The 26,968-nt window shown below is 42.0% G+C and overlaps 1 protein-coding gene across 9 annotated transcripts in view; it reads left to right on the top strand.

The window, feature by feature from the left end:
- DPH6 (diphthamine biosynthesis 6) overlaps positions 1-26,968 on the top strand; it is a 372,137-nt gene that overhangs the window by 281,173 nt on the left and 63,996 nt on the right. For all 9 annotated transcript variants that reach the window (XR_014789202.1, XR_014789200.1, XM_084844448.1 and 6 more), the window contains one exon: positions 13,604-14,009. Coding sequence is in view for 7 of the 9 variants with exons in the window: in XM_084844448.1 (XP_084700574.1) it covers positions 13,604-14,009 (406 nt within the window). In the remaining 2 variants the exon portion in view is untranslated. The remainder of the gene's footprint in view (positions 1-13,603; positions 14,010-26,968) is intronic.

Here is a 26,968-nt window from a genome sequence, read left to right as displayed (position 1 = left end):
GATAGCATCACCGATGCAATGAATATGAACTTGAGCACACCCCAGGAGAGAGTGGAGGACAGGAAGGCCTGGCATGCTATGGTCCATGGGGTCACGAAGAGTCGGACACGACTTAACGACTGAACAACAACAACAACAAACAAGCTTGAATTGTGCCAAGAAGGAAATGGAAAGCTAGTGCAAGCCATGGAATAAGCTGATCATGTTCTACATCAGATGTAGCATCTGAATAGTGTTCAAGGGCATTCCATGTAGAGCAAGTAACACAAAACCAACACCTTGAATACAAGAAAGTGATTGCTGGTTTCTTGTCTGAATTTGAAACTAAATTATAAGGAGTTGCCTTATACTGAGTGGACCATGGGTCCATCTTGCTCAGCCTACTCTGATGGGTAGCACCCCTCCAAGATCTCTAATAAATCTAATAAATAAATTAAAACCCCTACTACATGAGGTTCTTTGACTGGAGATGCTGGGTATTTAAACCTGGAATTTTCTACATGCCCAACTTGTGCTCTATCACTGAACTGTGGCATCTCTCCCTAAGAAAGGGTTGCATCCTTCTCAAGAAGTGAAGCCGATGAAAGGTACTCCTGATCAACCTGAATGCAACCTGAATGTGGATGTACCTGAGAACAATTCTGTCCTATAAACCTGAATGACCATGGGAATCCACACAGCCCCTGCCACCTGTCATTATCTCAATCTGGATTCCAGTCTAGATATGGGGACAGAATCTGCCTTGGTCACCATGATGGATGACCTTTATCAGGAGAGGGCATAGGGTAGCATGACCCTCTTACTCTTACTCACTCTTTCAGTGGGTTTTTATACCATCTGCCATTATATCCTCCTGGACCGACTCTGTGCACTGGGAATTGGGGATACTGTTTTGCAGTAATTCCGCTCCTTATCAGCAGGGTAGTGTCCAGAGAGTGGCACTGGGAAGCTGTACCTTGTCCCTCCGGCAATTATGCTCTAGGGGTGCTACAAGGTACCACTTTGTCTCCAGTACTATTTAACATATATATGAAGCCATTGGGTGAGGTCATTAGGAATTTGCCATTAGGAGTTTTAAGGCATGGTGTCACCATTACAGTGATTACACTCAGCTCTACTTCTCCATTACATCTGGATCAAGAGAGGCCATGCATGTCGTGGATTGGTACTTAGATTTAGTGGTGGGCTGGATGAGGGCCAGTAAGCTGAAGCTGAATCCGTTAAGATGGAGGCACGGTGGGTAAGTGGCTCCTATGGGAATTAGGGAGTTTACCTGTTCTGGATAGAGTTGTACTCCCCATGAAAGAACACGTATGCACTTGGGGTGTGCTCCAAATTCATCATTGTCGTTAGAAGCCTGACTTCCATGGCACAGAGCATCTTTTACCAAATTCAGGTGGTACAGCAACTGCACCCTTTCCTGGACAGAGATAGCCTGACGATTGTAGTCCATGCATTGGTAACCTCACAATTCAGACTACTCTAATGTACTTCATGTGGGGCTGCCCTTGAGACTGGTTCAGAAGATTAAGTTCCTGCAGAATACTGCTGCAAGGTTATTTAATGGAGTACCTTGTCATGTGCACATAACACCTGTGCTGAAAGAGCTGCACTGGCTGCCAGTTTGCTACTGAGCCAGGTTCAAGGTATTATTATTGACATATAAAGCCCTAAATAACTTAGGACCAGGTTACCTGAAAGATTGTCTCCCCCTGTGTAGTCTGGTTAGACCACTATGATCTTCATGGTAGGTCTTGCTGTCTGTGCCATATCCTGCAGAATCTCATCTGGCAGCAACAAGGTATTAGGCCTTCTTTGTGGTAGAGCTCTCCTTCTGGAATAAGCTCCCCTCTGGGATATGTCAGGCACCAACAATCATGTGCTTTCAACGATTGTTAAATTCTTGTTTACTCTGGCTTTTCCCAACCATTAACTTGTCTAAATGTTGTTGTGCTTTTATAATGATGTATTGTTTTATAATTTGTTGTAAACTGCTTCGGGATTTTAAAATGGGAAGCAGTATGTAAATATTCTAAAATAAAATAATACATAATCTTCAGTAGATTCAGCTTCAGTCTGCCATTGCCTTAACACAGTATGAGGCCAGAGACCACTGAATCAGAGTGAGATTAGCAGGGTGAGATCAGTGGGTGTTGTCATTGGACTGATGAGAGATTGGACAATTGCAGTTTCTTGATAATCTATTCAGTATCATCACATATACATTGTAAAGAAAGAAGGCAAGCTTCTAATTCTGAGGGGGCTCACATACAAGATCTTGGGGAAGTGGTAAGTGACCACCCATCACTATCCTTTCAAGTGTATCCTCATATACAACAGGCAAGCCTTGTACGTATGCCTGTAATGTTAGTAGGATTTACCTAACATTCCTTTAGTAGCATAATTCTAAGGAATGGCTTGAATAATTCATGTGTTGAGGCCAAGTTATTCAGTTATAAAAGAAAGTAAATAATATTTAACAGGTGACAATTGGAAATCATTTCTCCAACAGAGAGGATTTCTCTATTCTGCGAAGCTAGCTTCTCTGTTTTGAAAAATGACTTGGAGGCCATTTGACCAAGAGTTTCTGCAACACTGAAAAAAATAATAATCCCTGGAAGCTTCATCACACAAACTCATACTTTAAAGGTTGAGGCCTCTAAAATGTGAGCTTACGTGAATTTGTGGGTGCATGGTGCACAGTCTTTCACTTGCAATGATGATCATTTGTTGAGCTTGAAATCGTACTTTTTCCTTGGCCTAATTCTTCTGTATTCTTCCCATATTCTAAATGGCAGTTGAAGGCAAGCAGAAATACAAAGTAATTGATTTAACAACCTAAGACAAGTACAAGAAAGTAGGAAAGTTTTGTCTCAATGCTTGACTTGACCTGAGACAGCTTTTTAGACTTATTTTCTAAACAGTACCTCAGCACCTTGGGCCAACCAAGTGGCCTTTAAGCCTGAATGAGCATGACTTTTTTCTTCACTGTAAAGCTCCAGTATTCATCTTTTCAAACTGTTTTGCAACACTGGAAGCAGAATTATATTGACAAGGTTAGAATTCATCTCCTGGAGGGAGACTACAGTGCTACTGTTAAGTGCTAATATAACATTTATGTGTTGGGACCTTAATAACAGGCCCAGCTTACCTAATGAAAGTACTGAAAGCAAACAGTACTCAGTGAGATTTTATTATGACTGAAGTGACTGCAATTTGAGGCAAATTATCCCTATTTTTGTTCCCATATCCAACACAGGCATGCTAAAGAAATTGCTACAAGTTTTGGTGTAGAATTAGACTTCACTATCGTTAATCTAGATGTAAGTGCATTTTTCATGTAAACAGCTCACGAGGGTCAAGCAGCAGAGACTTTTCTGTGGGGGGAAATGCTTGTCAATAATTTTGTGAGTGAATTTTGAAATAAAGTGCCTGTAACCTGTCATTATTCCTTCCTCTCGAAGTCGAGAGTGAGTGGATGAAAATTGAGCATGTGAATTGAAAGCAGAGTGAATGTTACGGCCTTATCGACCTCAGATAAAATTACAGTTTTAACTTGTAATTATTTTTCCATTCAAAGGTCAGACAATGTAGAGTATTTACTATTCTGAACTGCAATGTAAGCAAATCGGTATATAAAAAGTTGTTACCAATATAAGTACAGGCAAAGGAACTCTCAGTCACTAATACTAGCATTGTTTTGCATGAGGTGTCTCTCCAGAAAGAAAAAGGGGAGGGAGAAAAACATTTAAAAACAAAAATATGAGGGAGAATGTACTATGAGTTTAAACAAAGGTTTAGTTGTTAGGAGACAAGTAAAAGAAGTTTGCTATATCTTAAAGATTTATAGGTGAATTATTACTTCTTTCCAAAAATGCATTAACCTATGTTTGAAACTCTGTGTGTGTGACAGACAGACAGACAGACTTGGAACATATTTACAGGCAGATTCTTTCTTTTTAGTAGCTCCTGGTCATTTTGATAGGACTTGAGCAGGGGAATTTTCCAGCAGATTAAGCATTGGACCCTATTTCAGGAAACGATTATATCCCATATTCATCCCATCTCTTCTCAGGAAAGCAGATGTGGAAATGACTTGCCTCATAAACCTTACTATAGGGCAGAGAAAAATTAATCCTTCTCCAGAGGTTCTGGGTTGGGGCAGCCTGTGTCCTTGAATTACTTGAGACATCACAAGTTTCCCCCTTTCTAAAAATGTGTTCTTCTCTCCACACTCCCCCTTAACCCATCTTAGTTAAGCTACAACTATCTGTTCACCACAATGAGGGAAAAGAGGAGAGGTGGGCAGAAGGTAGACCTGGATGTACTGGTAGATCTTTCGGCGATTTGCAGTAGATCAGCAAGGATGTCTCATTCCTAATAGTTTGACAATAGCAACAGCAAAATGACTCCCTCTCCAATTATACTGCTGAAATAATGAAGCCTTGGGAGTAAACAGGAGTAGAGTTTGTGTGGAAAGACTGTACACTCCATTCAATTTTGGCACTCAAAACAAATGCCTGGGCTCAGCGTTTTGCAATTCAGTGCATGCATCTTTTGCACCTGGCTCCAGCTGGTGGATCTCAAGGCTATAGTAAAAAAACAAAGTAGATCCCACAAGCCTGAGCTCTTCCAACCCCTGCTCTGGAGGATGCAATGTCTATTTCCCACCTGGTAAGCATTCCATCACCCACCCACCCCCATGAGCAGAGAAGCTATTCATCACTGTGGAAATGGCTAGAGTGCCTTCCTGTTCCCCTGCTTCCTACCTTTGGGTTGGGAGGGAAAACAAGTAGCTATTAAACCACATCGACCTGATACTCACTTCACTCATTCCCCTGGCTCCCCATGATACGTTTCAATGTGCAGCCACAATGTTGGGTGAGACCAGGGCAGTATGTGAGTTGGATGTGACCAGGACAGTATGTGAGGGAGATCATTCCCTACCCTCTCATATCAGGGCCCAACATACAATTCCCTGCGTGGCCAGGTTGCAATGAGTGTGGCAGAGGATTAATCAGCCTTGAAGTCTGATTTGTCTGGGAATGGAGCTTGAGTATTTTTTGGATTAGGCTATAATTGCAAGGAGGTCCAGGGCTCCCTCCACTCCAAGATGACCAAATTGACAGGGGGAGGGACCTCCAATAATGGCAATGGCAAGCTGCACCACAAAGAGAAGGGTGGAGGGACATGAGGACAAAGATAGGAGCCATTGTCATTCTAGCAACAGATCAGTCAAGATGGGGAGGAGCAGGAACAGAAGACATTCCCCAGGTTCTGATTATTACCCAGTGAGTCAAGGATCACACCTTCAAACCCAAGGGACCATGGCACTGAGGGTGTTTTGATCCCCTCACAAAAGGCCTAGGGCAGGGAATCAGGGTGCTTAAAGTCCCCTGCCTTTGAGGAGGCCCCTGAATAATATTTTGGATCAATCGGATGCCTTCTCAGAACACGCTGATCATGTCACACCCCTTGAAGAGGGGGAACTCTCAGGAGCATTGAAAATGGAAGAGAGAGCCTTCATGGGTCCCAGGTGATCCAAAGACTGCAGAAGCTGAAAACCCAGTTGGCAACCACCAAAGCCACTCAGGAGGAAGCAGTCATCCAAGCAGTCAATGATCTTCCGCCTCCAACTCTAGAGGTTGGGAGAAACTATGGTATGCATGGAAACATACAAGCTCCCTGTAAAGAAAAGTTGTCATCTTCACCATTTTGTGGTAGCTTGGAGGAAGCCCACCTCCAGTTACTAGATGCTGGTGACAGTCTCAGACAGGAACACGTTGGAGCTGAAGAGGACCCCCAGATTTTGTGAACTCAAGTGTTCTACCAAGTGTGCACTGATCCAGTCTGCAATTTAACATCTCGTACAGTTCAATCAAAGTTCTTCCCAGAGACCAACCTTTATCTGGGATCTAATTGAGATATAGGTATCTAGATATATAATGGTGGAACATGATGGGTTGTTGACACAATCGCTCCTGAGCGCCTTCTACAGTGCTGTGGAGCCCAAGGTGCTCCCAGGTTCTCCAGGGGATGAAACAGGGCTGGGAGATGGCTAGAGTGTAAGTAGTATAAGACTCATTACACACCTGAGAATGCATAATTGCACCTACTGCACGGCCGTGAGGGCAGCAAAGAAGGCCTACTTTGCTACCTCCATTGCATCCTCAGCACAGTTTTTCAGGGTGATTCAGGGCTTGTTGTCATCTTCTCCTATGTTGGAGCCCTTGAAGGCCTGCTGTGATAATTTTGTGAGCCACTTTGAGGATAAAATTACTCTGCTTCATGCCAATTTGAATGCTGCTTGTAGTACATCTGTACTATATTGTACATCTGATACATCTGTATGGGATCAGTTTCAGTATTTGCAGCCTGAGAATATAGACAAGACACTTATAGCTGTTTGTCCTACAACCTGCTTTCTCAGCTGTTGCCCATCCTAGTTTATTCAAGCTAGCCAGGAGGGGTTGGCTGAGTGGATCCAGGGAGTATTGACTGCATCTTTATGTGATGGAGTGATGCCCACTGCCTTGAAGGAGGCAGTGCTGTGCCCACTCCTGAAAAAGCTCTCCCTGGATCTGGAGTTTTATACCAACTATGGTTTGTCACTGTTTATGCCAACTATGGCCCTCTTTTCTGGGCAAGTTGCTTGAGAGGGTGGTGGCTGGGAAATTGCGGACATTCTTGGAAGATACTGATTCTCTCAATACATTTCAGTCTGAGTTCAGGCTTGGTTTGGGGACAGAATTTGCTTTCGTCACTCTGATGGATGACCTCTTGCAGGAGAGAGATAGAGGGAGTGCAACTCTGTTGATCCTGCTTGATCTTTCAGCAGCTTTTGATACCATTAACCATGGTATTCTTTTGGATCATCTCTGTGAGTTGGGAATTAGAAGCACTGATCTACAGTGGTTCTGCTCATACTTGCGGAGACAATTCCAGAAAGTAGAATTGCGGGGCTGTGGCTCAGCCCCCTGGCAATTATGCTGTGGTACCACAGGTACCATCTTCTCCCCCATGATATTTAACATCTATGCTGGGGGTGGTCATTAGGAGATTTGGAGGTGGTCGTTAGGAGATTTGGGACAAGGTGTCGTCAGTATGCTCTATTTCTCTGTAACATCTGAATCAGGAGAGGCTGTGCATATTCTGAACTGGTGCCTGGCTGTAGTGATGGGTTTGGATAATGGCCAAAAACTGAGACCAAATTCTGACAAGACAGAGACTCTATGGGTGGGAACTAGACAGGATTGCACTCCCTCAGAAAGAACAGGTATATAGTTTGGGAATGGTCCTGGATTCCTCATTGTTATTAGAGGCCAAAGTGGCTTCTGTGGTGAGGAATGCCTATTACCAATACCAGTTGGTATGTCAACTGCGCCCTTTCCTGGACAGGGATAGCCTGGCCCTATGGTCCATGCATTGATAGCCCCACAGTTCAGATTACTGTACTGCACTTCATGTGGGGTTTCCCTTGTGGTTAGACTGGAAGCTGCAGCTGGTCCAGAATGCGGCACCCAGAATGCTGAGTGGGGTGCCTGGCTCTGCAACGTAGTGCACTGCTGTTGAATCAAGTGCACTGGGTACCTATTAGCTACCAAGCCAAGTACAAAGTCTTGGTATTGGCATATAAAGCCCTGTAGAGCTTGGGAGTAGATTACCTGGCAGATCGCCTTTCCCAGTACAGTACTGGGGAAGGCGATTAAGATCATCAGAGGAGTCCCTGCTGGTTGTACCGTGACCTGCAGATTGCTACCTCGCAGCGACCCAGAAGCAGGTGTTCACCTTAGTGGTGGCCACCTTATGGAATGTCCTTTCCCCTTGTATTTGGGAGGTACCAACTATAGCATCCTTTTAAGCACCAATTAAAAACCCATTTCTTTACCCAGGCCTTCCCTGCGTGAGTGTGCTGCCCAGTATGTTTGTAATTATAGTGTTGCATTGGTTTTAATGTTGTTATTAATGTTTTATATAAATGTTTGAGCAATTATTATGTATTTTAATTATATTTTAATGTATATCATAGTGTATTTTAATGTATTTAATTTTCTTGTAAACTGCGTAGAGATATTTTTAAATATGGTGAGCAGGTATATAAATCTATTAGAAAGAAAAAGAAAGACAGACAGACAGACAGACTAAATAATCCTAGATCTCAAGTGGCTTAACTGCAGGATGAAAAAATGACAGTTCCAAATAGAAACCTTATGGTTTCTGTAGGCCTCTCTTGAAATGGAAATGTTGTTCAGTCATTCAGTCGTGTCCGACTCTTTGTGACCCCATGGACCATAGCACGCCAGGCCTTTCTGTCCCGCACTCTCTCCCAGAGTGTGCTCAAGTCCATATTCATTGCATCGGTGATGCTATCTAGCCATCTCATCCTCTGCCCTCCCCTTCTCCTTTTGCCTTCCATCTTTCCCAGCATCACGGTCTTTTCCAGTGAGTTTTCGCATTAGGTGGCCAAAATATTTGAGCTTCAGCTTCAGTATCTGTCCTTCCAATGAGCACTCAGGGTTGATTTCCTTTAGGATTGACTGATTTGACCTCCTTGCAGTCCACGGGACTCGTAAGAGTCTTCTCCAGCACCACAGTTCGAAAGCATCAATTCTTCGGCGCTCAGCCTTCCGTATAGTCCAGCTCTCACAGCCATACATTGCTACTGGAAAAACCATAGATCTGATTATACGAATCTTTGTCGACAAGGTGATGTCTCTGCTTCTTACTATGCTGTCTAGGTTTTCCATAGCTTTCCTCCCAAGGAGCAAGCGTCTTTTAATTTCATGGCTACAGTCAGCGTCTGCGGTGATCTTGGAGCCCAAGAAAATAAAATCTGTCACTGCTTCCATTTCTTCTCCTTCTATATGCCAGGAAGTGATGGGGCCAGATGCCATGATCTTCGTTTTTTTAATGTTGCGTTTCAAACCAGCTTTTGCACTCTCCACTTTCACCCTCAACAAGAGGCTCTTTAGATCCTCTTTGCTTTTTGCCATTAGGGTGGTATCGTCTGCATATCTGAGGTTGTTGATAATTCTCCCGGCAGTCTTAATTCCGACCTGTGACTCATCCAACCCGGCGTTTCTCATGATGTACTCTGCATATAAATTAAATAAGCAGGGCAACAATAAACAGCCTTGTCGTACTCCTTTCCCAATTTTGAACCAGTCGGTTGTTCCATGTCCGGGTCTTACTGTTGTTTCTTGACCCTCCTACAGGTTTCTCAGGAGACAGGTAAGGTGGTCTGGTACTGCCATCTCTTTCAGAATTTGCCACAGTTTGTTGTGATCCACACAATCAAAGGCTTTAGCGTAGTCAATGAAGCAGAAATAGACGTTTTTCTGGAATTCTCTTGCTTTCTCCATGATCCAGCGAATGTTGGCGATTTGATCTCTAGTTCCTCTGCCTCTTCAAAACCCAGCTTGTACTTCCGGTAGTTCTCAGTTCACATGCTGCTGAAGCCTAGCTTGTAGGATTTTGAGCATAACCTTGCTGGCATGCGAAACGAGCGCAATTGTGCGGTAGTTTGAACACTCTTTGGCATTGCCCTTCTTTGGAATTGGAATGTAAACTGACCTTTTCCAGTCTTGTGGCCATTGTTGAGTGTTCCAAATTTGTTGGCATATTGAGTGCAGCGCTTTAACAGCATCATCTTTTAGGATCTTAAATAGCTCAGCTGGAATACTGTCATCTCCGCTAGCTTTGTTGTTACTAATGCTTCCTAAGGCCCACTTGACTTCACTTTCTAGGATGTCCGGCTCAAGTTCAGTGACTGCACTATCATGGCTATCAGGGACATTCAGATCTTTCCTGTATAGTTCTGTGTATTCTTTCCACCTCTTCTTAATCTCATCTGCTTCTGTTAGGTCCCTGCCTTCTTTGTCCTTTATCATGTCCGTCTGTGCACAAAATGTTCCTTTGATATCTCTAATTTTCTTGAAAACATCTCTAGTCTTTCCCATTCTATTGGGATGGATTGAGTTGCTGCCGTAACGGACCTCCGTCCATAGTTCCTCAGGCACTCCATCAGGTCTAATTCCTTAAATCTTTTCCTCACCTCCACTGTATATTCATAAGGGATATGATTGAGGTCATACCTGAATGGTTTAGTGGTTTTCCCTACGTTCTTTAATTTAAGCCGAAATTTTGCAATAAGAAGCTCATGATCTGAGCCACAGTTAGCTCCAGGTCTTGTTTTTACTGACTGTATAGAGCTTCTCCATCTTTGGCTGCAAAGGACATAATCAGTCTGATTTCGATATTGACCATCTGGTGATGTCCATGTGTAGAGTCGCCTCTTGTGCTGTTGGAAAAGAGTGTTTGCTATGATCAGCATGTTCTCTTGGCAAAACTCTATTAGCCTTTGTCCTGCTTCATTTTGTACACCAAGGCCATGCTTGCCTGTTATCCCGGTGATTTCTTGACTTCCTACTTTAGCATTCCAATCCCCTATGATGAAGAGGACATCTTTTTTTGGTGTTAGTTCTAGAAGGTGTAGGTCGTCATAGAACTGATCAACCTCAGCTCCTTTGGCCTCAGTGGTTGGGGCAGAGACTTGAATTACTGTGATGTTGAATAGTTTGCCTTGGATTCGTACTGAGATCATTCTGTCGTTTTTGAGATTGTACCCCAGTACTGCTTTTCCCACCCTTTTGTTGACTATGAGTGCTACTCCATTTCTTCTAAGGGATTCTTGCCCACAGTAGTAGATATAATGGTCACCTGAATTAAATTCGCCCATGCTTGTCCATTTTAGTTCGCTGATTCCCAAGATGTCGATGTTCAATCTTGCCATCTCATGTTTGACCACCTCCAGCTTACCTTGATTCATTGATCTGACATTCCAGGTTCCTAAATAATATTGTTCTTTACAGCATCGGACTTTCTTTTCACCACCAGACACATCCACAGCTGAGTGTCCTTTCAGCTTTGGTCCAGCCGCTTCACTCTTTCTGATGCTACTTGGAAATTCCCTCTGCTCTTCCCCAGTAGTATATTGGACACCTTCCGACCTGAGGGGCTCATCTTCCGGCGTCATATTTTTTAGCTTTGTGATACGTTCCATGGGGTTTTCTTGGCAAGAATACTGGAGTGGGTTGCCATTTCCTTCTCCAGTGGACCACATTTTGTCAGAACTCTGCACCATGACCTGTCTGTCTTGGGTCGCCCTGCATGGCATAGCTTATGGCTTCACTGAGTTACGCAAGCCCCTTCGCCACAACAAGGCAGTGATCCATGAAGGGGGAAATGGAAGTAGCAGAGGTGATATTTGTGTGGACTGTGAGAGAGAGAGAGAGTGTGTTAAACCTCCCCACTCCAACCCCCATGGTGCAAAAGCAGCTCAGGCTTCCTTGTGGTTGCTATTTACAGAGCAAAAAAGTTCATGTAAACTGCATTCACACAATTATCATACCTAGTTTGGCCCTGAGTCTTGTCATTCTATTGAACTGATATGCAAGATGGTTACTTGGAAGTCTGCCTATAGCTTTTATCAAGCACTATTGCTTCGATGCGAAGTGTATAGCAGATTAGTCCTTTGGCAGGCATTTCCTGCAGAAGGTAATCTCTACTTAACTCAGATAATTAGACTGCTTTAGACGCCTTTTCTACATCTAGAAATTGAAGACTGCCCACGGCCCCACCCTGGAGCCACTAGAAAAGGGAAAATTTGGACTTGCCATTCTCAGTGGTTCTGGGTTAGGACATTCTTCCCATGATTAAAAAAACAAAACACAGGAGGCAGAGCCAGGAAATTCTGATTGAAGCAGAGTATGAGCATGTTTTGAATTAGACAATTTGATTGTTGCTGTGGGGGATGTCCTTCTATTCTTTTTTTCTCTAATTGCATGACCATGTTGTTTTGGTTTCTTTTCATATGATGATATGCTTTTTACATATTCTCCTCCAATAAGTCAAAAAGTATCAAAGTGTCACTTTGTAGTAATAATTGATGTGTGAAGTGCCTAGCAACTAGGCACTGTATAAGGCAGGCCTTTCCCAATAGTTAAGATCATATTTAAGATTTCTCATTTTAGGAAAGAAGTTATGGAATAACTATTGAGCCCATTTCTGGTTTGTTTGCACATCCTCAGGATGAGCAGAGATTCGACAGCTTACATCAGCATCAAGAAATTTTTGATTCACCTCTCAGTGATAAGTGTTCAGATCAGGCTTGTTAACTATGGTGGATGGGTTTATGTTTATGTAAATATCTTTAACCCAAGCACAGGGTGACCCAAGGCGATCAGCACAGATGTATGGCTGAAATATTCTGGAATCCCTTGTTTGGGTAGAGGTGTACAAGATTGTGCATGGCGTGGAGAATGTGGATAGGAAGACATTCTTCTCCCTCTCTCAAAATACCTAGTTGACAGCAGGTTGGCCACTGTGTGAACAGAATGCTCTACCAGATGGACCCTTTGTCTGATCCCACATGGCTCTTCTCATGTTCTTATGTTCTTAATATAAAACAACCGCTGGATTTCTCCTGGATAGGTTGTGTTTCCTGGGAGGAGCCAGGAAGTAGTTGAGGGCAACATCCACTGCTTCTGGCCGAAGGACAGAGCGGCCACAGCCTGAGAGAGCTCTGTAGAGGGGGCTTCGTTTAAAATAAAACTTGGAGCTTTGTTTATAAAGCAGAGTCTATTTGGTGCCGTGGAGTACAAGCTACCAGCTTTGAAACACAGGATGGTTATATGGAATTATCTGGAACAAGATTCCTTAGAGCTTTAAATATCCTTAACCCAAGATTTGTCAGGAGTAAAGTGTAAGAGAGTGAAATAACTGCCATTTCATGGTTGAAAATGTTTAGATGGACCTCCTATGTGAGTCTCCCTCACTTCTGAAAGGTTTGAGAGACCACTACAAGTTAAGATGTCATAGAAGGGCTTGTATTTATTTTATAAATAAATTTTAAATAAGTAAAGACATTTTCTGTCATAGGAATATAGTATGGTAATATTCCAGATAAATACATTTATCTATAGAATAAATGTATTTCGGATTGATAACACATATTTAGTTTGTAGGATGAAGACTTCACTTGCCCAAAAAAGACGTGTGTTTCCATGGTGTTCCATGGAAGTAGAACTAGCTATGCAATTTTTTTCTGAAGTTTTTTTTATTCTAAAATGTGTGTTATATACATCCTTTAGAATTTTAATATTCAAATACCAACCTTCTTTGGGAGACAAATGTCATACTGGGCTTGGTTTCGTTGATTATTGCAATTCTATAATTCCCCTGCTATATAAACCATTTACATTGTTTCTGATTTAATATTTGCACTGGATCTATACCTTATTTTTCCTTTATATAATCGAGCATCACTATCCTCTTGCTTGAAATAGAGCCCTGTGAAATCCTAAGCTTTGTGCACACTCATGTGAGCAGCAAATTATAATCTTCTATGTAACTTGCTAGTTGGCACTGTTTTATTCTTTAGAAAACCCTCTTTGTGTATCATACACGTTTTTCTGTCATTTCATATTCTGGATATTGTAATTTCTTCACAACAATTTCTTGGCCGTCCAGTATCCTTGTATATTAAGCTTTGATAATATAAAATGAGTGTTCTAATAATCAAAGTGGTCTGTTTAATTTCTAGGCAGAAGATGAAGACATGAATAATGATGTACCTGCAGCATATGGAGAAGTGGCTGTGATTGTGGTACCTTTCCTTCCCAGAGCTGCTTCCATTGAATGGCATGTCATTGCAGTGCTAAATGAGCAACAGCAAAGGCAAAATCTTGTGCTGATGAGGTCACTGGAGAGCTGCCAAATTAAGTGTGAAGCTGTGCAGTCCCATCCAACCTGTACGACAGCTGTTGCCATATCCGTAACCATGACCTCACCATCAACACCTACAATCAATTTAGACAGAGTCCTGCATAACTTGGTGGAAATGTTTAAGCAAACTGTAGAGAAACTGTCAGGAGATGGCGACATAACTCCTTTAGTTTTTAGAACTTTCTACCAGAAAAATATTGTTGAAGTCACGGCACTGAAAGCAGGTAAGTTCCTGTCTTGTCTACATAATATTGTTAGGTGTCACAAAAAATAGCAGGATTCACCGGATGTAACACAAAAGGTAGTATCCAATGGTGGCGCAAATGATGTTGCACTAGCATAAACCGATGCTAGTGCAATACCATTAGCACTTCCTAGTGCAAAGAGAAAAAGCGGTGATTTGCCGCCAATGTTCTGTGGGTAGTAAATCGCCAGCTTTCCCCTTTGAACTAGTAAGTGCTAATGACAATGCACAAGTGTTAATTTACACTAGCGCAACTTCATTAGCGCTTGCACTGTGCCCGCCCCCCCACTGGATATTACCCGAAGTCCAGACATCTCCCTTTATATAAATCATGATTATGCAGACCACCTGTACTTTCCTCCCTGTGCACATTAATTCCAGAGTGTCTTTGTAGCCTGGGGCTTATCTGTACTCCAGACCTTTTAACGTGGAGCACTGAAACCTAAAGGTCCAGATCAGGACTCCATTTGAGCTACGACTTTTTCTGGCTTAGCTCCAGAACCGTATTCAGTGCCAGGGATCAGCCAAACATCCAATTTAAAGTGGCATTTTGCAACCATTTATTTCAGAATCTGTCATTTGTCCAAGTGTTCCAAATATTTCCTATTCAACAGCAGGTTCATTTGGATTTGGTTAAAACACAAAGGGCATCACTAGGCCCCTTGCTTCTCCTCTAACCCCTCCCTCTTTGGCCACACCTTTTTAATCTAGAGTAAGTCTTGACCAATTGTTATTGTTAAAGAAAGACAATACAAACTTTTGAACTTCACTTTTTAATTTTATGTGTGAATAACATAGAGTTGCAGAAAGTAGGAATAAATGGTAATTTCTTCCAGTGGAGGGATATAAACAATGGGGTCCCAAAAGGATCTGTATTGGGACCAATGCTTTTCAACTTGTTTGTAAATTATCTGGAATTAGGAGTGAGCAGTGAGATGGCAAAGTTAGCTGATGACACCAAATTTATTTAGGGTGGTTAAAACAAAAAAGGATTATTTAGGGTGGTTAAAACAAAAAAGGATTACGAAGAGCTCCAAAAGGATCTCACCAAACTGGGGAAATGGGCATCAAAATGGCAAATATGGTTCAGTGTAAGCAAGTGTAAAGTGATTAACTTTGGGGCAAAAAATCCCAACTTAACATATAAGCTGATGGCATCTGAGCTAGTGGTGATGGACCAATGAAGAGATCTTGGGGTTGTGGTGGACAGTTTGATGAAAGAGTGTGGCTGCTGCAAAAAAAAGAGGCAAATTTCATGTTAGGCATAATTTGGAAAGAAATAAAAAAATAAAACTATCAATAGCATACTCCCTTCTGCAAAATTCTGGTGCAACCACACTTGGCATACTGTGTACAAGTTCTGCTCACCAGCCCTAAAAATAATATTGTAAAACTGGGGAAAGTGCAGAAAAGAACAACTAAAATGATCACGGGACTGGAGCAACTCCCCTATGAGGAAAGATTACAACATCTGGGACTGTTTAGCTTAGAGAAAAAGCGAGTGAGAGGGGACATGATAGAGGTGTACAATATTATGTATGGTGTGGAGAAAGTGGATAGGGAGACATTTTTCTCCCTCATAATATTAGAGCCCAGAGTCATCCCATGAAGCTGATTGTTGTGAAATTCAGGGCAGATAAAAGGAAGTACTTGTTCACACAGTGTACAGTCAAACTATGGAATTTGCTACCACAAGATGTAGTGATGGCCACCAATTTGGGTGGCTTTAAAAAGGGATTGGACAAATTCATGGAGGATAGGGCTATCAATGGCTACTAGACCTGATGACTATATGCTGTCTCTGGTATCAGAGGTAGTGTGCCTATGTACACCAGTAGTTGGGAACTTGGGCAGGAAGGTGCTGTTGCACTCATGTCCTGCTTGTGGGTTTCCCGTAGGCAGCTGGTTTGCCACTGTGTGAACAAAATGCTGGATTAAATGGACCTTTGGTCTGATCCAGCTTGGCTCTTCTTATGTTCTTAGATAAAAATACATCAAGGCTATAATCCTGCTCCATGAAACTTAGAATGCAATTATTTCTATACAAAGCAGAACAGGGATGGGCAACTTATGGCCCTCCAGATGTTTTGGCCTATAACTCCCATCAGCCCTACCTAGCATAGCCAATGTTGAGAGGTGAGAGGAGTTGTAGTCCAAAACATCTGGAGGACCACAAGTTGCCTAACACTGCTTTAGAGCTACCAGCACTCAAGTTTTGCATAAGCCAAGTTCTTCCTGATATTAAGCACCTGATATTAAAGTTACCAATCTGTTGCATTGGTGATGAGAACAGCAAACTCTAAGCAAACATTCAGTAGAAACTATTGGAATCACATTACAAATTGCTCATAAGATTTCGCAAACTTGCAGTTCATCCAATACAGACAATAATTGTGCAATACCAATATAGTTCTTACAGAGATACTCACTTGAGATCAAACAAGCATAGCTAATTCTCAGGCTCAGACAAGACTAGTGGACTGTAGACAAGAACACCTTCCTTAAAAACAACATAAAATCACCTTGGTAAGAGGTCCATCCATCCAAAAAGGAAAAGCACCAGAACTGCAACCAGTTCAGGCAAAATTAAGGACCTTGAGAGAGCAAGCGTGAGTGAAACAGCAGCAATTTCTTGCTTTTGTTGCAAAGCTGTAGACAGAGAGCTCAGAAGAGAACAGTCCTTGAAAGATGCAACCTTGATGAATAAGCGCTGGGTTTTCCTGGGCAGCTGCCCCACCTTGCCAGTCTTTCCCACCAGCCCTGTTATGCCTGTATAGTTATTGGATATGATTCCAGGAAGCATAATTGCCAGACCGGTGCAGTCCCCCAAAGTCTTTGGTTTCAGCAGACAAAGAGAGCAAGATGAGGAAACTCAGTAAGTCTTGATGTCCATGTGGTATCTCATGTGTGCATGTGCAACACTTATCTGGATCAGGATCACTGCTTCTAATGAAGTTTTCTGGCAATTGAAGAAAATTACTACAAAATGCTTGGAAAGAATGGGGTTTCATATTATTCACTATGTGCTATTTAGTATATCATCTCTCACAGGAATGAAACTACTAAGGATTTGCCTCCACAGAAACAGCCCCTTAAGATTGCCAGTAGCTCAGAATATAATGGATAGCCATTATCATATAACAGAGGGGAAAATGTGTTTTCTTTTGTTGGTGGGTGAGGGGAGTATGTTGGAATAAATATTTGGAGCTGAATAACCATAATCTTCTTAATACAGTAATTCATAAGACATTAGCTGGACAAAGGAAAGCTTGCCAGCTTCTATATAAGGGTGTGCATTAATTCCTCTGCTTAGGTGTGTGTGGTAGCAGATTTGGGAGACACAGAATATGGTCCAGCATGGATCTGTACAGAGAATCCTCTTGTACCTATCTTCCAGGGCTGCAACACAGCTGCAAATCTCATTTTCTTTTCATGAAAGTCAATGGGATTTTTGTGATTGTTGTTGGTGTGGCTAGGGATCAAGCCTGCATTGGTGACTCACACATGTACAAACATTTAAAAAAACCCTGAAAGAAAGGATATTTGCAAAACTCAACTTACCCATATTAATTAACTGACATAAATGTTAGCCCCCAAAGATTGTATTGTCCTATTTTTTAAACCTAACCTGCAGCACTATTCAGAAGAAATTCAAGTTGACATTGCTTAATAGATTTAAAATATAAAAATAGAAAGATAAAAGTGTGTCATAGAATAAGCGCAGCTAATGCACGAAGCAAGGAATGAACATATAGCCTGGCAGAACATTATTTATTGTATAGTGCTTTGTTTTAAGAGCTAATAGAACATGCCTCTAGCTTTCCATTTGTATTATCATTTTCTTCTTCTTGAGTCTGAAATATTTCAAGAGATGTATAATAGTTCTTGCAATAAGCTATATTTTTCTTATATTTGATCGTGAGAATTTTTTGCATTAAGTAAGTATATAGATTGTTTGGTGCACTCATTTTAGGTAACCTGATCACATAGCTTGGTACATGGAGAAGGTAAGTAGCTTGGGGATACTCCTAGATCCAGCATTGTCACTTGAGGCCCAGATGGCCTTTGTGGCACAAAGTGCCTTTTACCAGCTTTGGCTGGTACACCAGCTATGACTGTTCCTGTACAAGAATAGTCTGGCTGCAGTGATCCACAGCCTGATTGGACTACTGTAATGCATTGTATGTGGGGCTGCCCTTGGAGACAACACTGAAGCTTCAATTAGTGCAGAATGTGGCAACCAGAATTCTGACTGGTACAGCCAGACAAGATCATATTATACCAATTTGTAATGAGCTATCCTGGCTGCCTATTGACTTTGAATTCACAGTGCTGTTGCTTACCTTTAAAGCCCTAAATGGCTTCGGACCCAAATACCTGAAGAAGCTCATCTTCCTATACCAACCAGCTCCTCTTGAGCTTCAGAGGAGACTGTTTTCCGCAGGAGGCTTGTTACGTAGGAACGAGGGAGAGGGCCTTCTCAGTGATGGCATCTCATCTTTTGAATACCCCCCCCCCCTCGAATCTCAGCTGTCTCTGATGTTACTATCATTCTGGTGCCAGGTTAAAACTTATTTATTTGCTCAGGCATTTTAACATTTTAAAGCTGGTTTATGCATAGTCTGCTCCATTGTTATGCCTCTGACAATGTTGTTCTACTGTTTTATTGTTGTATTTGTGGCATATTTTAGCTTTTTCATGCCACTTGTATACTGCCCAGACATATGTTCGGATGAAGGGTGGTTTAAAAATACTTATAATAAATACATTTATTAAAAGCATTAACCTATTCCTGGCAGTGCAAGAACACTCACACAGCTGTTCTATATCTGACCCCTTCATGCTATCAGTAAAGCTTAATTTTGTCTACTAAGGCAGGGCCAGGTAGATAGTAAGTAGATCAGGTTTTACTGGTAGATCTCTGGGTGATTTGTAGTAGATCAGCAAAGGCTTCTAGTTCTAACTCACAATCTTTTAACACTAGCAACAATAAATAGCCTTTTTTCCTCCTAAATTAGGCTGCTTAAACTAAGAAAGCTCGGGGGAAATAGGAGAGATTTGTGTATGAAGACTCCAGTTCTGATTCTGAAAACAAATTCCTGGGTTCAGAACTGTACTGCAGTTCTTCGTCTGCTTTCTTGAGCCACTATTTTGCACCTCACTGGTTGGTGGACCATAGGTTCTAGTGAAAAATATTCTGTAAGCCTAAAGTCTCCCCACCCCTGGCTTATCCTACCTATAATGATTCCAACAAAGCTTTCTATATACCTGCTTTTCAACAGTCCCTGTTGGAAGTTGGGACAAGGACAAACACCTTGAATAACCAAAAAACTGATCAGCATTCTAGCAACCATTTTGTTCCCAGAGAGCCAGAAACATGGAGCGAGTGACACAATACACCATATTAGAGCCAAACAGAACCCCCCACATGCACACACACATACACCACCTTTTCCTTGGTCTTAGAATAAAACAAAAGAGAATAATGTGTTTTAAAAGTTTAAAAAGTATTGCGGGGAAACATATGCCAGTGTTACATTAATAGATATTTATGTAGCCGTAACTGGTATCTTACAACAAAATAAAGTTATTGAAGGTACTGTTGATTAGTTAGATTTTTCTAATGTAAGATTCAAATTACAAAAAATAATTTTAATCTCTTCTTGGCCTTTGAACTGTACCCATCCCTGAAGATGTACGCAAATTCCTGCAGTTCATTTTCTTCAGCGCACATATGAAGGGGATGGAGAGATGTTTTGCTTAAGTAGAACTTGAAGTTTCTGGGGGCGGGGAAAAGGAAATCTGCTGCAAATCTCAAATGAGCTGCTAATTAAAAGCATGTATTTTCCCCCCTTTTGTCACAAAGAATTTTAATGTTCATTTAGCCAAGTCCGAGTAAATTAGAGCAGCCCGCTGCAGCTGACAAAGTAAGATGAGAACTGAGAATATGTGCTCTCCATGTGTTGTAACAGATTACCGGGAAGTATTATAGCCAATGTTATTGATGTCAGTAGAAGCTAAAGGTTTGTGATGCAAATGTGAGAAAGATAGCTTTCTGTCAGCCTAAGATGAAATGTAAAGTTTTATTGAACCAAGAGTGGGTCTGATGGTGAACTTCTCTGTGGCAATCCCTCATAACATATGAGAGCATTATAGGCACCGTGCTGAGACCACAGGATGTGTTGGAAGCAGGGGGATTAGATTAAGCTGACATATATACTTAGTAGAATACTGTTACGCCTTTAGAAGGCTTTAGCATAAATTCTGACCATTTCTTTCCATATTCTCATTTACATAGCACATTAATATAAATAAGTCAAGATGATTTGCCTGTGCCATCCAGGCAACTAGGTTATTCCTCAGCATGTGCCCATTCTCACCATTAGAACTTTTGCAAGCCTTGTTCGTACAAACTATGCAAAAATATATCTGAATATTTAACGGATTGAAAGTGATATCTCATGTTACATAATCCTTAAAAAAAACACAAATCAAAAGAAGGAGATACAACAAGGCAATATGATAAAAACCTAAAATAAAATATAATCATTGATTTGATTTGTAGCCCTGAACCACTGTGAAATCTTGTGCAGGGTAAGAGTATATTAAAAGGAGTACATATAAGAAATAGCTCGATAAGATGTATACATCAAATATAACAGGAGTTACAATTCTGCAATAGTGCCAACTTAATCCCACCCACAGAAAGGCAGCTTGTATGATAAAAAGGTCCCCAGAATCAGGGTTTGGGAAATCTCAAGAGGGATTCCACAGTTGAAAGGCAGTCACAAAGAAAGGCTCTCTCCATTCCTTTACTCTCCTAAGTTAGAGAATAGATGGTAAACTCAAGAGGACATTCTGGTACCATCTTGGTGATTATAATAAACCATAGGGAATGCCTAGAGTCTAGGCACTGGCTAAGTTCAGTCATCACTCCAAACAGTAGTTAAGGAATCGATGGTTTAGAGCAGGGGTAACTATTTTGGGCCCGTGGGCACATTTGGTGATTTGACAAACTGTCCTGGGCACCACCACAAAATGGCTGCCATGGGAGGTGTGGCTGACCAGACAAAAGTGACAGGAGTTCCTTTTTCTTTTCCCCCTTCTTTTCCTTGATGGCTGAACATGCTACGGAGGAGAGCATTGGCCTGCAGCCACCCATCTTCACTTCCTAAGAATGTCTCTAATCCTCACTTGTGGCACAGAGGCATTCATGGGAAGTGAAGAGGGCAGTGGCTGGAGGCCCTCCCACCTGCCAGTAAGAAAATGTGTTAATTGCAAAAGTGAGAAGTGTAGGGCAGCTTGGCAGGCACCAAGAAAGACACACTGGTTTGAGGGAGTGCCTTGCCAAAGGAGCCTCAAAATCCTGGAGCCAGCACTGCATTGTTCCATCTCAAGAGGCCACTGCACTCAGAAATCAGAATGCTGAGCACTTGGAAAATAAGAGCAGAATGTGGCTCAAAGTCTTTGTTTGATAACGTATTTGGAATCTGAAACCTTGAAACAAATCTATGGATTGATGATGACAGCTGAATTGAGCCTCTATATCCAGTATCAAAAGGTGGTCCTGCTTGAGAGAGGATTTTTATTATATGCTCTGAGTGACATCAAACTTTTCAGGATCAGGTTAAAGAAGCATATGCATGATTAGACCAGGGAGATATGTAGGACTGAGGTCAAATTAAGAATAGATCAAGACCATGGTTTGTCATTGGGTTAACTGCTGAGTTGTTTAATTCCTAAACAACCCAGGGGTCTGGGTTTGCATGTCATGCTTACAGCCTCTGATCAAACTGATCAGAGGTTGTTTACAGAAAACAGAAGTGGCTCACGTGCAACACACATTCCTGCAAATCACTGAATGCCGCCATAACAGCCCTATAGAATAGTGTTAGATTTCTTGAAAGAATAATCAGGAGTTCATATAAAAATACATGCATCATGACATTTCTTTATTGGAATAAATGTGTGTTTTAAAAAATGTATCTTACAGTGCCTCTTTATGAATTCTTACTCTTCTAAACAATGCATAAAGGTCAAAACAGACATGACTAAAGACATATCTAGCATATCAGCTATGGCTTTTTTAATAATTTTTTTTTTTACTCTAGAGTAGGGGCGAGGGCCCAGATCTGGATCTTATCATGAGAGGTACGGGGGATCTATACCCCCACACTATGGGCTCAATCAGGATTGGAGGGCGCACAACTTCAATTTTTGCTGGAAAATATTGATCCATAAAGCAAATTCTCCCAATGGAGGAAAGTAAATAGTCCCACAGGGATCTGTATTAGGACCAATGCTTTTGAAATTGTTCATAAATGATATGGAATTAGGAGTGAGCAATGAAGTGGCCAAGTTTGTGGATGACACCAAATTATTTAGGGTGGTTAAAACAAAAAGCGATTGTGAAGAGCTCCAAAAGGATCTCTCCAAACTAGGAGAATGGGCATCTAAATGGCAAATGCAGTTCAATGTAAGCAAGTGTAAAGTGATGCACGTTGGGGCAAAAAAACCCAACTTCAAGCATAAGCTGATGGGATCTGAGCTAGCAGTGACCAACCAAGAAAGAGATCTTGGGTTTCTGGTGGACAGCTCGATGAAAATGTCAGCTCAGTGTGTGACCACTGTAAAAAAGGCAAACTCCATGTTAGGAATAATTAGAAAAGGAATTGAGAATAAAACTGCCAATATCATACTGCCCATATACAAATCTATGGTGCAACCACACTTGGAATACTGTGTCCAGTTCTGGTCACCACACCTAAAAACAGATATTGTAGAGCTGGAAAAGGTGCAGAAAAGGGCAACTAAAATGATCAAGGGGCTGGAGCATCTCCCCTATGAGAGAAGGTTACAGCAGCTGGGATTGTTTACCTTGGAAAAAAGGAGGGTAAGGGGAGACATGATAGAGGTGTACAAAATTATGCATGGTGTGGGAAAAGTGGATGGGGGAGATTTTTCTCCCTCTCTCAAAATACCTGAACCCAGGGTCATCCTATGAAGCTAATTGGTGGGAGATTCAGTACAGATAAAAGGAAGTACTTCTTCACACAGAGCATAGTTAAACTATGGAATTCACTACCACAGGATGTAGTGATGGCCACCAATATGGATGGCTTTAAAGGGAGGCTAGACAAATTCCTGGAGGAAAAGACTATCAATGGCTACTAGTCCTGCTGGCTATGTGCTACCTCCAGTATCAGAGGCAATGAGCCTATGTACACCACTTGCTGGGGAACATGGGTGGGAGGGTGCTGTTGCATTCGTGTCCTACTTGTGGGTTCCTGGTCGACAGCTGGTTGGCCACTGTGTGAACAGAATGCTCTACCAGATGGACCCTTGGTCTGATCCAGCATAACTCTTCTTATGTTCTTACATTCACTATTTTGTTGGGGATTCCAACTGAGTTGTCTCTTCCCCAACAACCCAGAATTCCAGTTCGGATATTACACGGAGCATCCCTGCGTTGCTTTGCTCCACCTGTAGTGATCAGGCAGCAGGGGCCAGCAAGCTCACTCATTCCCACTGGTTCACAACAACCCACCCATAGTCTAACATCAGTGCTTGATAGATTAGAATGGAGCATTTCTATAACAATGTTCTATGTGTCTGAAAGGGTGCAGGGAAGTCTGTCCCTTTATTTTGCTGATCCATTTCACTGGCACAGGCAAGAGAAAAACTGTCAGATAGCTGGAAGGTGAAGCTACTGAGCAGTGTGGGAACTCTGTAACCTTTCATCTGGGAAAGAGCCCCTCAAAGAGCCCATCCCCCTAGCAAGCACAGGTAATGAAAACGCTCTCCCAGTACTGACTTAGGGGCTATTGTGAAATCACTAATGAATGTATTAATCTTCTTCCTGAAAATACCAAGCTGGACAAACTCCCACCATTTAGTGGGGCATCTTGCTAGTTAGATATCATTTGCATAGATGAAATACATTGGGAAATTTTATATTTAACTGATCGCACCTGATCAGGTTTTACAGCATCAACAGATGATGCAGAAATGGACAAATTTATAATTGTAGCTAACAGTGTGGTCCTTTCAGATGTAAGGACAAATGTGTCCAGTGGAACTTACTTCCAGATAAGTCTGGATTGGTTTGCATCCTAAGGCAAGTAAGCAGGCCAGTCAAAAAGTGTCTGTACTAAAATATACATTAAAAGCTATAGAGTAATCCAAGCAAAATTAAGTATTTCTATTGCTGTTAATAGGATTGGATGAATCACATCTTTAACTCTACCATTGATATCAATTGGACTTAAAGTGCTTAACTTGGGTTCACTGATGTTTGGTGATATTTTTCACACACCCTCATAATTGAGGCTGGATGGAAGCCTTGGGACTATGGGTGCCAAGCATACAGAGGTGGAAATTTCATTTTAATTCCTTGGAGAAAAAAACAAAAACATCTGCCAAATGTAATAGCTGAGACAGCAGATCCTTTGCTGCTGTTCCAGAAAAATAGCTGGCAAAATTGGTACTTGAACAGAATAAAATTATGATACCTCTCAGAAATTTGAGAACAGTGCCTTGATTCACTGTCATGCTGTAATGACATTTTAAAAGGGTAAATGTGGGTAGATTGGGATTCATGCCACAGAAGAGTCTCGGAAACCTTGCCAGTACCATGTCCATTCAAAACCTTATCTGTGGAATAGAAGTTAACAGGATGGCAGTTCACATTTTTACTCTCTTCTTAAGTTATGTTGTTATGATGTCATCTTAAGGCTGCTTCTTACATTAATTTTGTACTGCTATATCTAAATGAATGTTAACAATACAGTACTGGAACTAGGATGCATTCATCCACTAGAGAACAAATATGTGTAAGGGCACAAAAAATAAAAGAAGTCTTAGTTTTGTTTTTATGAACTCTACAGAAAGAAGTGATCTGCTTCCTTGTTACACTTGTTGCTATTAACTTTGGCAGTTTTTAATTGAGCCCTCTCCAACATGCCTACACCCCTCATTCAGTGTACCATGGCTCCTGAGTCACTTTCCATCCTTTTTTGCCTTTAGTGCCCTTTAATGAAAATAGGTTTGCGTTCCAGCTGTCTAGCTACTAGAATGAGAGAGATCCACCAACCTTGTGCCATTTAGGGTAAAAGTATCAGAACCAGCAGTTATAGTGAGAACTGAAAACGGGCTTAGGTGCATGTCTCAGAAGTGACAAGATTGCAGAGTTTTAAACATTAAAATCTTGCCAAAAGTGTGAATGAACTAAACACCTTGATTTGTCGGTCCTTGATCAGATTAGCTTGAATTTAGGCCATTTATTCTTGCTGTATTAATATGTTGCTTATGAAAGCTGTTTGGAAATTCTTGCTAGATGCTGTGTCCCCATGTTACGTTTTTATTATTCGTGCAAGTTTGAAAGCATATTCCTAAATTAATATTGGTGGGATGTGGGTTGCACCCAACGTCTCTCACTCCTATATAGTCTGATGGGTAAAACAGGAAAATGTTTATACGTGCTTCTCAGATGATACATGTCCAGGGACAGTGTCAAAGGTAGGCATGATTGGGCACACCCCAGCAGGGGGCCTCCTGGACTTGCCCTCCTCTTCACCATTGCAACCTGCTTGTTCACCTGCCTCTCTGACCCAGGTAAGGGTGGTGGTGAGAAGGAGTAGTAGTAGATGCCACTGCCTACTTGCTCACTGGCTCTCTGCTTATCAAGCAAACAAGTGGTAGCAATGATGAGAAAGAGGATGAGGAGCAATAGCAGCTGGTGACAATGGCAGTGACAAGATAGGCACACTGAAGGAGACAGCGTATTGAGGGAGGTGTTGCCCAAGGAACCTCAGACACCTGGACCCAGCACTGTACATGTCCTCATGTGAAGTTTGAAATCTTGTATCACGGGGATTACCTGTGTATCAGGTTCCAGGTTTCCTGATCCCCCCAGCACACACGCTCAGGCAATCTGACACCAGACACCCAAATCAGTGAGATTTCTTTATTGCTGGAAATCTCACAGCAAAAGCTTAATGATTACACTCTTCAGAAATCATATAGCTGATTGTCAGTAGCTATAGGCTATATGTAATTCCAGAAAAGTCTAAAGATAAACACTACCACCATGACTAATATCCTCCTCAACATGGTTTCCCTGTTGCCATCTCCACAGCTCTTGAACACAAGGGAAGGGACTCCAGATTCCTGGCATATCTAACCCAGGCAATCCGTACACAGGGTTCCAAACCCCAGACAAGGAATGGGAATGATTCCTGGAATGATCCCTCAGGCAATTAAGGGGTAAATTCCTGAAAGGCCTAAACAAAACCACACCCACAGAGAGTTAGTCCAACTGTAAATCTTTTTTTTGATAATTCCAGGCTACGTGGTCAAAGCCTGTCAAGCCCAAGGGAAGGGTAATAAACCCACACATGCAAGGAGTTGTGTCCAGGCAGAGTAAAGTCCAAACGTTCAAGTCCAGCCTGTCAGTACACTGAGCTGATGACAAACAAAGGACACACAATCCACAGCAAATGAGTGTTCAAGCCTATGAGAAGCCTCACAGTACTTTTCACGGCGAGTCTTTAGCAATCCAAAGTTCCAATTAAGGGAGAGGCTATGTGCAGAGTGTCTCCAAAAGCCCAGGCAATGGTGGATCCAAACAGAGAAGGCTTCAGGCAATGAAGAGAAGATGTTCCTAGCAAAGGCTCTTTGCCTTTGCATCAGCTTCAAAGGGGAAGGCATGACTATAGAACACTTCCTCCAGATCCCTTGACAGACAAGGACCTTTCACCTTTCAGCAAGACCCCTGTCTAAACAGGGCGTCACTGCTCAGCCCACCAGCAGTGACGCTTCAACCTGGGCAACCCTTCTGCAAACCCCACCACACCTCCTCCAGGTTCTTACAGACTGCTTCCAGCCTCCCTGTCTGCGAAGGCCAGACCAGCAGGTAGACAGGGAGTTGGGTGACTCCCC

This window comes from Heloderma suspectum, chromosome 1 (assembly GCF_057233095.1).
Source record: "Heloderma suspectum isolate Gila_16-S chromosome 1, 16-S_ref, whole genome shotgun sequence".
NCBI classification, from domain to species: domain Eukaryota; kingdom Metazoa; phylum Chordata; class Lepidosauria; order Squamata; family Helodermatidae; genus Heloderma; species Heloderma suspectum.
Note: the sequence above shows the minus strand (reverse complement) of the source record. Positions and strands in the feature narration are given on the sequence as shown.